Here is a 15,086-nt window from a genome sequence, read left to right as displayed (position 1 = left end):
AGCTTTGAGCCGTTTACTGCCACCAAGTGGAGAATATTTCAGTGTTGTAAAAGGTCACTGTCCCACGTGATAAGTACTGTAATACAGTAGTATTTACTATAGTAAACTATAGCATATTATAGTATACTGTAGTATATTATAGTGATTATACTTTAGTGTAGTAGCCCTATATTTTTTGTAATATGTAGTGTAGTATTTTGTAGTAAGTTAATTATAGTAAATTGATAAACTGTAATACTCTACTGCACGTGTAGAAGGCAGTATGCATAGTACGCACATTGCATATTGCATTAAGTACAGTATGCACTGGTGAAGGTAGAATGCACTTGTATATTTCTACTACATTCAACATACAGGGTGCAATGCACTGATACTGTACTACAAGTGTCAAAGGCAGTATGTACATTACATATTACATTTAGTCAGTATGCAATGGTGGTGGAAGAATGCACTTGAATACCATATGTATTGTGCATTCTATCTACACACATGGTGCAATATACTGATACTGTAGTACAAGTGTAGAAGGCAGTATACATAGTATGCATATTACATTTTGTACAGTATCAGTATGCACTGGTGGAGGTAGAATGCACTTGAATATTTATAATGCATTCAACATACAGGGTGCAATGCACTGATACTGTACTACAAGTGTAGAAGGTAGTATGTATAGTATGCATATTACATTTAGTACAGTGTGCACTGGTGGAGGTAGAATGCACTTGAATATTATTACTGCATTCAACATAGAGGGTGCAATGCACTGATGCTGTACTACAAGTGTAGAAGGCAGTATGCATAGTATGCATATTACATTTAATGCAGTATGCAGTGGTCGAGGTACAATGCACTTGAAAATGTATACTGCATTGTATATGCAGGGTGCAATGCACTGATACTGTACTACAAGTGTAGAAGGCAGTATGCATAGTATGCATATTACATTTAGTACAGTGTGCACTGGTGGAGGTAGAATGCACTTGAATATTATTACTGCATTCAACATAGAGGGTGCAATGCACTGATGCTGTACTACAAGTGTAGAAGGCAGTATGTATAGTATGCATATTACATTTAATGCAGTATGTACTGGTCGAGGTACAATGCACTTGAAAATGTATACTGCATTGTATATACAGGGTGCAATGCACTGATACTGTACTACAAGTGTAGAAGGCAGTATGTATAGTATGCATATTACATATAGTACATCGTTTGCACTGGTGGAAGTAGACTGCACTTGAATATTTATACTGCATTCAACATACAGGGTGCAATGCACTGATACTGTACTACAAGTGTAGAAGGCAGTATGCATAGTATGCATATTACATTTAATGCAGTATGTACTGGTCGATGTACAATGCACTTGAATATTTATACTGCATATTTAAAAAAGACTCAATATACTGAATATTTATACTGCATATTTATACTGCATTCTATATACAGGGTGCAATACACTGATACTGTAGTGCAAGTGCAGAAGGTAGTATGTATAGTATGCATATTATACTGTATATAGTGCATTATGTTTACTGGTGGAAGTAGACTGCACTTTAATATTAATACTGCATTCTACACAGAGGGTGCAATGATGTGATACTGTACTACAAGTGTAGAAGGCAGTATGCATAGTATGCATATTACATTTAATGCAGTATGCACTGGTCGAGGTACAATGCACCTGAATATACTGCATTCAACATAGAGGGTGCAATGCACTGATACTGTACTACAAGTGTAAAAGGGAGTATGCATAGTATGCATATTACATTTAATGCAGTATGGTCAAGGTACAATGCACTTGAATATTAATACTGCATTTAACAAACAGGATGCAATAAACTGAGATACTGTACTACAAGTGTCAAAAGCAGTATGCATAGTATGAAAGAACACATTCCCTTTTTTAAGAAAGTTCATATTATGAACTGGCAGACCTCCAAATACAAGCACAACTTTCCCACTTAATGAATTTCAGGCTGTTCCTTAAAATCTTTTTTTCGTTTGTAATCTAAAATTGCTTCTTAACAAATTCCAAAGCAGGTGCAACTTCTTTTGAAAAATCTACACCTAATCTATTCCTCTGTCATTTATCTTTGCAGACTCGGTGCTACTCTGCACCTGTTCCCCTTCTTTGTAGCGATAATAAGCTCACGCAAGTCTCAAACACACCCTGCAGACAGATCCGCTCATATTTAACCAACACATGTTCATCTATCTGCGATTGACTCTCCTATTTTTAATATTCTAATGATTTCATAACCCCAGCAGAGGTGGAAATTAATTTCCTATAGGTTTGCCTACAGCCCCACCGTATCTCCACTGAGAATATCTTTCTAATTACAGAAGGGTTCACTTACAGTATCACCCGATACACGGGACACATTTTTCTCTAATGACATGGTTTTAAATTGTGTCAATGTTTCAGCAGAAGCTGCTCACAATCTCTCCTGGGCATTTGAACAAACGCACTATTGCACCTCGCCTGTTCCCAGGTGTTTGAGGAGAAACTGCTCAGTATGAAGTTCACACAGCATTTCATTAAAGGCTCTGTGGTGCCTTAGGGACTCGCTCACATAATTCATTTGGAGGTTCACATACTGCAGGCTGTTCCCAGTTACTGTAGGTCTGAATAACCTGCCGTCCTGTATTCAGGGGACATGTTGATATGGCATCACATTTTCTGCATCTAATCCTTGTCTTGTCCATTTTTACTTCTTAGTTTTATAAAGAATATTGAAGATGAATTACCTGAAAGACTGAGTCAGATAAAAGACACTGGTTTGATTTGAATTTTTTTTTTTGATTTATCCACTATTATTTAAATATATAACATTCATTTTCATCTTCTCTTCATTTAAGGCCATAGTTTTTTAGCTCAACAAATATATGAAATGTATAAACTTGTCTTCACCAGAGGTATTCAACCTTTTTCAGGCTGAGGAGCCCTTAATGGATAGTGAGGAGGTATAGGGACCCCCAGTACATGTAGCAAATTAAAACTGGGATTTACATACTTTGTTGGTTACATTACAAAGTAGTACACTTCCATAATGTACACTCATTTTGTGCTTAATATAAAATTTCTTCTTTAGTACTTTTCAAGATGTTCTTAAGATTGTGTACTTATCTGTGCTATTTTGAGATGGCATGAATATGAACTAAAATGTGTTTTTAACTTACTATCTCTGTATTAAAAAATATTTAACTCTTTCATACAAAGATGGGTCCAAGTTTACTAAGTAGTACCTAAATAAATTTTTAAACACATTTTTAGCATTTTAGTTCATATTGAAGGTGTTTTAAAATAGCACAGATAAGTTCACTTAGATGTTCTTAAGATTATCTTAAGAAGTACTAAAGAAGAATTTAGTGCACAAAATTTTACTTAATATATATTAAGCTGGTAACGTTATGCCCTTTTTATTCAAGTTGTAATTTATTTATTTATTTGAAAATAGCAAAGATCTTTATTTTTTCTTATTTGTAGAACATGTCTTTATTGAGATTTTACCAAATATAAAAAACCCCAAAACCCTTTACCCCAGGCACAATTAAATAAATAAATAAATAAATAAAAATAAATAAATAAATAAAGTACATATCAATAATTAAATATAATTAAATAAACCACATCTTACATTCTATAATTTCACACATCCAAAGCTTCCTCAATATCTCCATTTTTAACAAAATCTAGGTATATCCTCCATATAAAAAAATTCAGAGGGTTTCTTTCTTATTACATAGGCTATGTAAGCTTTTCAAGAGCCAAACAAGTTATTAAGTTTTTCAGCCATAGTCCAAGCAAAGGGCAATTTGTACTCTTCCAATAGAGGGCAATAGAGCGTCTTGCTTTTTTGCTATTAGCATTTTAAAGCATTTTTCAATTTAACAATTTGGAGGACCCCATGTAAAACCACCACAGACCCCCAATGGGTCCCAGGACCCCCTGTTGAAGACCTATGCAATAGAGGAGTACACTGAAAAAAATAATACGCTGGATTTACTAAAAAAGAATAATATATAGTGCACAATCTTTGCACCCACTTTTTAAAGTAAGTTTTACATGGAATTTTAAGCAGTTTATGCAATTGCAATTTTTAAAGTAAGTTTTACATGGAATTTTAAGCAGTTTAAGCTTAAAAAAAATTAAGCAATTGCTTAAAATTCCATGTGAAACTTGCTTAAAAAGAGGGACGCAAAAATGATGCACTATATTTTTTAGTAAATTCAGCGTATTCTTTTTTACAGTGTAGGGACCCCCAGTGCAATATTAAGACTGGATTTACATATTTTTATGTTTAGATTACAAACTAAAATTGTATGTAGTATTTTAACAATGTGACTGTGTATACCTAAAATGATTAATATACTGAAGATTTTAATGTGAGAACCTTTATTTTAATTTAATTATTAGTCTTTTTAAATTCTGTATGTCATTTTTTCCATGCCATTTTAAGTTATTTTGGTTTTGATTTGACTTTTGGAGGACCACCCATGGTCTAGTCTTCTTCTGATTACCAATTTTTGAGTGACCACCAGATGGAGCTATTTTCACTGTGTAAAAAGAGATACAAACTGGACAGGATCAACAATAAAATAAAAAATTAAATGAAAAAATTCAGTCATCATTTACTTCATCATCGCTCCAAATCTGTATGACTTTTTCGTATATAGGATTTTAAAGGAGACATTTTCAATACAACACAAGTGAGTACTGTCAAGCTAAAATAAATACATAAATATAACGGTAACACTTTACTTGAAGGGGTGTTCATAAGACTGACATGACACTTTCATGAATATGAAGGATATTTTATGCATGTTTAGGACAACTTTCATTAAGTGTCATTTGTTCATAACTTGACATAGCAGAATCATTATCAATCTTAACAAACTACCTATAGGTTTACGGGTTAACATTACCCGTACAACTGTCATTTAGATGTCATGTTAATACTCTGTCAAATAAATACCTTAACAAAATGCAACAGACACGTCAAAATATTATACTTAACTTTATGTATGTGCACAATAAACTGACAACTAACAGAACTTGTTTTTTTCCTCACACAGAGGGTTCAGAAATTTTCAGAAAAAAAAACCCAAAACATTTAATTTATTTAATTAGTTAATTTAATGCAATTAACATTTTTTTTTCAGTGATATGGACCCAACACTGCATGGCTTAACCCATTATTGTACTGTTTTCATTTAACTTTAAGTGAATCTGTCTCCAAATTCAATAAAATATAATTTTATTAATTTTAATTATTATTATTATTATTGAATGATTGATTTTATTTCTTAAACACCTGGAGGAAACTAAAACCCATTATGAACTAAATAATATTCATGATGTTGTTATAAAACTATTTACCAGAGTATTAACACTTAATGACATTTTAATGACAAATTATATTTGTACCACTGTAGATGAGGTCAAGAAAAATATTCATGATTATAAAACTATATGACAGAGTACTTAATGACATTTTAATGACTAATTAAATTTGTATCACTGGTAAAAAGTTGTCATTACAAGTTATGATGTATTGGTTTATGTCAAGTTGTCATAACAAAGACATCTCAAACAATGTCATCTTTGCATTAAAAATGACATAAGAAAGACACTTAATGACAGTTGTCATAAACATGCACAAAATCATGTCATGATTATGAATGTGTCATGTCAGTCTTATAAACACCCCTATAACCTTAATATTTCCTTTTACTTTGATGAACTAAACATTTGGCTGCATAAAGCCTATTGAGATAAAGGTGATGTTGCATTAGTCATAAAACGTAATTAAAAGTGTAATTAAGTTCAATAAAAGGCAGCTTTCAACAGTACCACGTGCAGCACACGTGCATTACATCACCACACAATGATGTCACACGACAGACGAGATCATTTCATCATTCTCTCTCTCTCTCCACTCGGTACGCTTTATTGTTTTCTCCATTTGTCGGCCATACAAAGGATTACAGCCCAAATTTATACATAGACGATAAACATCATGCTAACAAAGTATTAAATTTGTACAAAAATACTTTACAGCTCATAATACCTGTCCATTAGAAATAAAAATACAATATTTCAGGGACGTAACCGTGACGTTGAATCAAATTCATGGTATACTGAAAATGGACACCCACTATTTTAACTGGCAGTGCTTGACTTCACTAAACGTTTCCACACGTGAAACATAAAAATGAATTATGAAGTATTTTTATTTTTTATTAACACAAACGATGTGCGCACTTGACACAAATGAATACGTTTGTTTGCGATCTCAACATCCAGTGCATGATTTTGGGAAATGAACCCATACCTGAAGGTTTGTTTGAAATAAAAAGACACCTTTAGTCAAACGTTCCCTATCAAGAACCCTTGATGAGGTTTTTATGTTCGGTCCACAATGTGCCGTTTGAAAATAGTGAGTAGACAGGATTGTTGAGCACTGACAACAAGGGTGACATTATTCACGGGTTTGCCATTAGCAGCTTGCCCATTTTTTCTGTATTTTTTCTCTCAAGATGAGCAATAAATTGTATGTAACGTATGTTTGGTGGTCTACCACATTTGGTAGGACTGACAACTTTTCCTCTCATGACACTTTTTTATCCTCTTTACAAACAGACAGCTCGCCCCTAAGGCGTACACATTTTAAACAAATATCAGATGAGACAAAACCATAACATTACCATATACAAATTACCATAACTATTTAAACAAAGGGGGAAATACAAAAGTATTTTTTATTCTGGACATCATTTTTATTAATTATCGACCCCATGCTTTTATTTTTTTAAACATTTCGTTATCATCAATGAGACATAATTACAAAAGTTACCATGGTATAACCGCATATTCCTCCGACATATCACGGTTACTACAGTAAACTGATTTGTATGAATAAAATGTATAATTTACTACTGCAGTAACTAACCCAGACAGCAGACGACTCTGGGCCGGATCTGCACCGGATCCGTGCCAAAGTCTGCAGCTCCGGCACGGATCCGTCTGCTGTCTGACGTGTCACATCGGTGGATAATGGTTAACAATGATACGTTTTTGTAATGGACCTTGCGGAGAACTCAATAATTGCAGTGTAATTTTTGTTTGTTTGTAATTCATAATATTTTTATATATCATTGACGTAAACATTATAAAATTATCTAACAGCTGTCATTTTTTATGAATTCAGCGGACTCACTGGAGAAAATAGCCGATCAATCAATTGGACCAATAATTCATTTCTTCATACCAAGAGCAAGTTTTTGAACCGAATGACCTTTTCTACGCTATCTGCTCGTGTACACGGCCAATAGGGGAGGCCAAAATTACATACATCCTTTATAAATCATCCCGACTCTACTAAAAAATAGACATCTGTCCAATTTCCAAGATTAAGGTGCCTTTGTGCCACCCCCTCCTCTTATCACCATGGCGACACAGACTTCAGTTTGTTGTTTATAAGAGTTCGGGGCGATGCCTAATGTTGTTTACAGGATGTACCCAAGCTCCCATTTTTGAACTAAAGTACTCAATACAAAACGGTTTATAAAAGGTCTCATGCATTATGCTATAACCCACCATTCAGTCCGAATTGGCTACCGAATTTATTGTGCTGATACCCCCCCTCCCGCGCGCAGCTGTCGACCCCTCCTGGCTCTGACCTTGGCATCAGAAATAGGAAACACACACATACACTATACACAAACTTGTGTTTCAGTATCACAAAATAGGAGCGTTAAGGGTTGCGTTAAGAACAGAGACTTGAAGTCTTCGTACGTTTGCGCACGCATTCGAACTCACACAAACACAGATAATCACAGAGTGGCCAGTTTGATATCGCAAGTATAAGTCTTAATGTTGCTTTTATGCATCTTTTGAAACTATTGGCAATAAAATCATGGATGGCACTGTTTCACTGTTTGTGTTTTTTCTTCTTCTTTTTAACAGTTTTGGTTTTCCAAGAGGTCAGTGTGGTCTTCTCCATTTTCACAGGGTGAAAGCACAACCCAGCAAGTAAGGAAAGGACCTCTTTGTCTTTGTGGCTCATGCTCTGACTCAGGAAAGAAACTGGGTGTGTGCTATACGAGAACGAGCCCCTTTGTTTTTTCCTCCACCAGGGGGAGCCGTGGTTCACTTTAGCACCATGAGGGGCATTCCAGTGCAGGCACATGGGAGTTCTGCTATAAGGTCTTGTTGGGGTCTTTGATTTCTAGTCCCGCTAGCGTGGAGTTGTGCTGGCCCTGATCCAGCCCCGCGCTGGGCTGGTCCACAGTGTCTGACCAGTTCACGGGCTCTTCGTTGGACAATGAGTTCAGTTCTGACGGCTGGGATGAGACAGGGTTTCGGCTAATGACTAGGTCCAGTTTGTTCCCGGACTCGGCTATGAGAGGAACCACTAAGCAGCAGTCGAAGTCTCTAGTCCGGACGTGGTTTATCTGTATATTGGAAACAAAGCCAAAACAAATCTTATTCCATATTCGTTAAAATAAAATTTTCTGTAGAGACTGAGAAATCATTATACATGGATATTATAACATTGCAAAACAAATCTATAGATGGCATGGTGGTCGAATGGGGAGTACACACCAAACACGAATTCAAAGTTTACATACAAAGTCAATGCAAAGACTTTACGAATAGATGCGAATTTGTATGGGGCGGTGCGAATGGCGCGAATTTTGGAAAGTTCCCCTTATCCCACGATAAATCTATCTAGTGATATTGAGGGAGGAACGTTATGCGAATAAACGCATTTGGTGTTTACCAACGTTACATCTAGCGAGTAACATTGAGCGAGAAACGCAATGTGAATAAACACTTTGCATTTGGGGTGTTCCAACAATAAATCTAGAGAGTAACATTAAACGAGGAATGTTCTGTGAATATATGCTTCGCTTTTGGTGTGTACCAACGTTACATCTAGCGAGTAACATTGAGCGAGAAACGCAATGCGAATAAACACTTTGCGTTTGGGGTGTACCAACGATAAATCTAGCGAGTAACATTGAGCGAGGAACGCAATGCGAATAAATGCTTCACATTTGGTCTGTACCAACGATAAATCTAGCAAGTAACATTGAGTAAAGAATGCAATGCAAATAAACACTAAACCCTTTACATTTGGTCTTTACGAACAATAAATCTAACAAGTAATATTGAGCGAGGAACGCAACGCAAATAAACGCGTACCAATGATAAATCTAACGAGTAATATTGAGCAAGGAATGCGATGCAAATAAACGCGTACCAACAATAAATCTAGTGGGTAATATTGAGCGAGGACCGCAATGCAAATAAATGCGTAACAACGATAAATCTAGCGATAAATATTGAGCGAGAACCGCAATGCAAATAAATGAGTAACGACAATAAATCTAGCGAGTAATATTGTCCGAGGAACGTAATGCGAATAAATGCGTCACATTTGGTCTGTACCAACGATAAATCTAACGAGTAGCCTAATATTGGCAAGGAACACAATGTGAATAAATGAGTAACAACGATAAATCTAGCAATAAATATTGAGCGAGAACCGCAATGCAAATAAATGAGTAACAACAATAAATCTAGCAAGTAATATTGTCCGAGGAATGCAATGCGAATAAATGCGTACCAACGATAAATCTAGCGAGTAATATTGTCCGAGGAACGCAATGCAAATAAATGAGTAACAACGATAAATCTACCGATAAATATTTAGCGAGAACCGCAATGCAAATAAATGAGTAACAACAATAAATCTAGCAATAAATATTGAGCGAGAACCGCAATGCAAATAAATGAGTAACAACAATAAATCTAGCAAGTAATATTGTCCGAGGAATGCAATGCGAATAAATGCGTACCAACGATAAATCTAGCGAGTAATATTGTCCGAGGAACGCAATGCAGATAAATGAGTAACAACGATAAATCTAGCGATAAATATTGAGCGAGAACCGCAATGCAAATAAATGCGTCACATTTGGTCTGTACCAACGATAAATCTAGCAAGTAACATTGAGTAAAGAATGCAATGCAAATAAACACTAAACCCTTTACATTTGGTCTTTACGAACAATAAATCTAACAAGTAATATTGAGCGAGGAACGCAACGCAAATAAACGCGTACCAATGATAAATCTAACGAGTAATATTGAGCAAGGAATGCGATGCAAATAAACGCGTACCAACAATAAATCTGGTGGGTAATATTGAGCGAGGGCCGCAATGCAAATAAATGCGTAACAACGATAAATCTAGCGATAAATATTGAGCGAGAACCGCAATGCAAATAAATGAGTAACGACAATAAATCTAGCGAGTAATATTGTCCGAGGAACGTAATGCGAATAAATGCGTCACATTTGGTCTGTACCAACGATAAATCTAACGAGTAGCCTAATATTGGCAAGGAACACAATGTGAATAAATGAGTAACAACGATAAATCTAGCAATAAATATTGAGCGAGAACCGCAATGCAAATAAATGAGTAACAACAATAAATCTAGCAAGTAATATTGTCCGAGGAATGCAATGCGAATAAATGCGTACCAACGATAAATCTAGCGAGTAATATTGTCCGAGGAACGCAATGCAAATAAATGAGTAACAACGATAAATCTACCGATAAATATTTAGCGAGAACCGCAATGCAAATAAATGAGTAACAACAATAAATCTAGCAATAAATATTGAGCGAGAACCGCAATGCAAATAAATGAGTAACAACAATAAATCTAGCAAGTAATATTGTCCGAGGAATGCAATGCGAATAAATGCGTACCAACGATAAATCTAGCGAGTAATATTGTCCGAGGAACGCAATGCAGATAAATGAGTAACAACGATAAATCTAGCGATAAATATTGAGCGAGAACCGCAATGCAAATAAATGAGTAACGACAATAAATCTAGCGAGTAATATTGTCCGAGGAACGTAATGCGAATAAATGCGTCACATTTGGTCTGTACCAACGATAAATCTAACGAGTAGCCTAATATTGGCAAGGAACACAATGTGAATAAACGCATACCAAGAATAAATCTAGTGGGTAATATTGAGCGAGGACCGCAATGCAAATAAATGAGTAACAACGATAAATCTAGCAATAAATATTGAGCGAGAACCGCAATGCAAATAAATGAGTAACAACAATAAATCTAGCAAGTAATATTGTCAGAGGAATGCAATGCGAATAAATGCGTACCAACGATAAATCTAGTGAGTAATATTGTCCGAGGAACGCAATGCAAATAAATGAGTAACAACGATAAATCTAGCGATAAATATTGAGCGAGAACCGCAATGCAAATAAATGAGTAACAACAATAAATCTAGCAAGTAATATTGTCCGAGGAATGCAATGCGAATAAATGCGTACCAACGATAAATCTAGCGAGTAATATTGAGCGAGGAACGCAATGCAAATAAACGCTTCACATTTGGTCTGTACCAACGCTAAATCTAACGAGTAGCCTAATATTGAGCAAGGAACACAATGCGAATAAGCGCATACCAACAATAAATCTAGTGGGTAATATTGAGCCAGGACCGCAATGCAAATAAATGAGTAACAACGATAAATCTAGCGAGTAATATTGAGCGAGGAACGCAATGCAAATAAACGCTTCACATTTGGTCTGTACCAACGCTAAATCTAACGAGTAGCCTAATATTGAGCAAGGAACACAATGCGAATAAATGCATACCAACAATAAATCTAGTGGGTAATATTGAGCCAGGACCGCAATGCAAATAAATGCGCAACAACCACAAATCTAGCGAGTAATATTGAGCGAGGAATGCAATGCAAATAAACGCTTCACATTTGGTCTGTACCAACGATAAATCTAACGAGTAGCCTAATATTGAGCAAGAAACACAATGCGAATAAACGCGTACCAACAATAAATCTAGTGGGTAATATTGAGCGAGGACCACAATGCAAATAAATGAGTAACAACGATAAATCTAGCAAGTAACATTGAGTGAGGAATGCAATGCAAATAAACACTAAACCCTTTACATTTGGTCTGTACGAACAATAAATCTAACAAGTAATATTGAGCAAGGAACGTAATGTAAATAAACGCGTACCAATGATAAATCTAACGAGAAATATTGAGCGAGGAATGCGATGCAAATAAACGCGTACCAACAATAAATCTAGTGGGTAATATTGAGCGAGGACCGCAATGCAAATAAACGCGTACCAACGATAAATCTAGCGAGTAATATTGAGCAAGGAACGCATTGCAAATAAATGCTTCACATTTGGTCTGTTCCAACGATAAATCTAACGAGTAGCCTAATATTGAGCAAGGAACACAATGCGAATAAACGCATACCAACAATAAATCTAGTGGGTAATATTGAGCGAGGACCGCAATGCAAATAAATGCGTAACAACGATAAATCTAGCGAGTAATATTGAGCGAGGAACGCAATGCAAATAAACGCTTCACATTTGGTCTGTACCAACGATAAATCTAACGAGTAGCCTAATATTGAGCAAGGAACACTATGCGAATAAACGCATACCAACAATAAATCTGGTGGGTAATATTGAGCGAGGACCGCAATGCAAATAAATGCGTAACAACGATAAATCTAGCGATAAATATTGAGCGAGGAACGCAATGCAAATAAACACTTCACATTTGGTCTGTACCAACGCTAAATCTAGTGGGTAATATTGAGCGAGAAACGCAATGCAAATAAACACTTCACATTTGGTCTGTACCAACGATAAATCTAGCGAGTAATATTGAGCAAGAAACACAAGGCGAATAAACGCTTCACATTTGGTCTGTACCAACGATAAATCTATAAATCTAGCGAGTAACATTGAGCGAGGAGAGCATTACAAATAAACACTAAGCCCTTTACATTTTGTGTGTTCCAACCATAAATCTAGCGTGTAACATTGAGCGAGGAACGCAATGCGAATAAATGCGTACCAACGATAAATCTAGCGAGTAATATTGAGCAAGGAACGCAATGCGAATAAACCGCATTTGGTGTGTGTGCCTCATAACATTTTTGTACAGTACTGTATATGTGCCATAATTCAATTATCTCACCTGTAACATCCGGTCATATGGCTTTAGGCCGCCGATATCAGCTGGCCCTCCTGGACGGATGTTGTTAACATAAACCCCCTTCTCCAGTACTCCATCAGATACGCTAAAACCAAAATCATCAACGTCCGAGTCCTTCAACAGACTCACCTGTAAATGTGACACACGTTACACAAATAAAACATGATGCAGCATTACAAATATGCCCAGTATTTGCAAGCGTTCCCAACCTTATGAAGCTCAACCGGGGTGGGCGACATTATGTCCTTGATTTCCTGCTTCATTCTTCTCATGGCGAAAGCTTTTCGGCCGACGTCGGTGGGCAGCGTGTTGCTGCGGTTGGCCTGCGTGTATTGTTGTTTGTTGTTGCTGCGTTCCTGAAAGCTGGCTTGGCGACCAAGGTGACTTCGAGTGGGCGACGGGTCATGGTTTAAGCTCAGAGAGCTGCCCGACATGATGGTGGCCTAAGAGGGCGGCAAGAAACCCCCCAAAAACAACGAAGTTTAGTAAATTAACCTATGTTGGGTCAAATATGGAAATATTATGTTTCATATTTTACCGAATCATGTTTAAAAACAACCCGGCATTTTAAAAGTATACAGTTTAACAGAATACAGAAAAATTTTGTATATATGTAAGTTATATTCATATGAAACATTCATAAGTGTAACAACTAGGGGGCGTGTACACCAAAGCGTTTAAACACGGCTGAAAACGCCAGGCGCCGACTGTTCAGCTATGCACTCAGGTTGCTATGATACTTCGGTTGTTGAACGATGAGCTGGTTGGTTGTTGTAATATTTGTCCCGCCTCTCCTCCACTGTGATTGGATGGCCGAGAGAAAAATTACTTTGATGAGTGTTTCACCCGAAATTGAAAACTTGTTTAAATCTTTGCGCTCAGTGACGAGCACAGAAAAAACACAGCTGGGAAAACCCATCAGCTGCATTTTTGAAAATCGCGGCACTTCCATTAGAAACAACTGAAAACGTATGCCGGCCATAGGCGTAAACGCTTTAGTGTGAACGCCCCCTTAAGGTAACATTGAACAAACAGCCTTGCTAGCTCTTGCACTAGAGGCTGACATTGCAAAGCATTAATGATTCAACAGTTGACAAGTTTGTGTTAAACTTCCTGTTTAGTGTGACACAAGAAGCGAAAATGCTGATGAACAACGACACACAAACTTTTAGAAACATGCATTTTTTCAGACTGGTTTGAAACACTTCGACTTCCAACATGGCAAACCTTTGCGATGAACAGACATTGCGACTGAGATGTGGAGTCGATCTTCAAAAAAGAACCTTGTTCTGGTTCTGTCTTTTGGAGTGGGCACTACCCACAAAAAATTCCCACAACAAAAAGCTTTGAAGCAGCTATCCCATCATGCTTTGCATGAGCCCACATGCCTTTAATCACACCTCCTCATTCCACCGTCATTCGCCACTTTAAAATGTGAATACTAGGATAATGACAAACTTGGAAAATCTTCACATCAAGCTGATGCATTTGTTTAAGCAGCGTTAAACCCATTAAATTGTCGTTGATCGGACATTAAATCATGCACCTTATCAATTTAGCATGTGATAAATAAATTATGACTTTTTCTGTCTGCGACTACTGACACAAAGCAAAGGCAAACACTTTCAACGAATCCATTTAGGGCCAAAGGGTACATTCAGTGTAAAAGCTTTTGATTTTATTGTGTTTCCACAGACTGGTATACGGTGGAAAGCAAAGAGCTTTCAAAGCGATCCCTAACGTCGAGTACTAAAAGCTTCTCTGTGCCATCGGCTACACGTAGTTCACATTTAACTCGAGGTGCTGTAACTGACAAAGCAAAGTCAGGAAAATCAATCTGCTTTCATGAAGTGTTTCAAGGTTGGCAACAAAGCATGTCAGATGAAACTATGAGTAACATGACAGAGGACATTATCTACTCCATGAGACGGACAAATAAGGGGAATTTAATTAACAGTGGGCTATG

General features: G+C 36.6%; 1 protein-coding gene across 12 annotated transcripts in view; it reads right to left on the bottom strand.

The window, feature by feature from the left end:
- Positions 1 to 5,923: 5,923 nt before the first annotated feature.
- grip1 (glutamate receptor interacting protein 1) overlaps positions 5,924 to 15,086 on the bottom strand; it is a 375,594-nt gene continuing 366,431 nt past the window's right edge. For all 12 annotated transcript variants that reach the window (XM_055191373.2, XM_055191376.2, XM_055191372.2 and 9 more), the window contains 3 exons: positions 13,330 to 13,563; positions 13,103 to 13,249; positions 5,924 to 8,469 (listed from right to left, as the gene is read on the bottom strand). In XM_055191373.2, coding sequence (XP_055047348.2) covers positions 8,215 to 8,469; positions 13,103 to 13,249; positions 13,330 to 13,563 — 636 coding nt within the window. In that variant the 3' untranslated portion in view covers positions 5,924 to 8,214. The remainder of the gene's footprint in view (positions 8,470 to 13,102; positions 13,250 to 13,329; positions 13,564 to 15,086) is intronic.

This window comes from Misgurnus anguillicaudatus, chromosome 1, assembly GCF_027580225.2.
Source record: "Misgurnus anguillicaudatus chromosome 1, ASM2758022v2, whole genome shotgun sequence".
In the NCBI taxonomy this organism is placed as follows: domain Eukaryota; kingdom Metazoa; phylum Chordata; class Actinopteri; order Cypriniformes; family Cobitidae; genus Misgurnus; species Misgurnus anguillicaudatus.
This window is presented reverse-complemented; position numbering and strand designations above follow the sequence as displayed.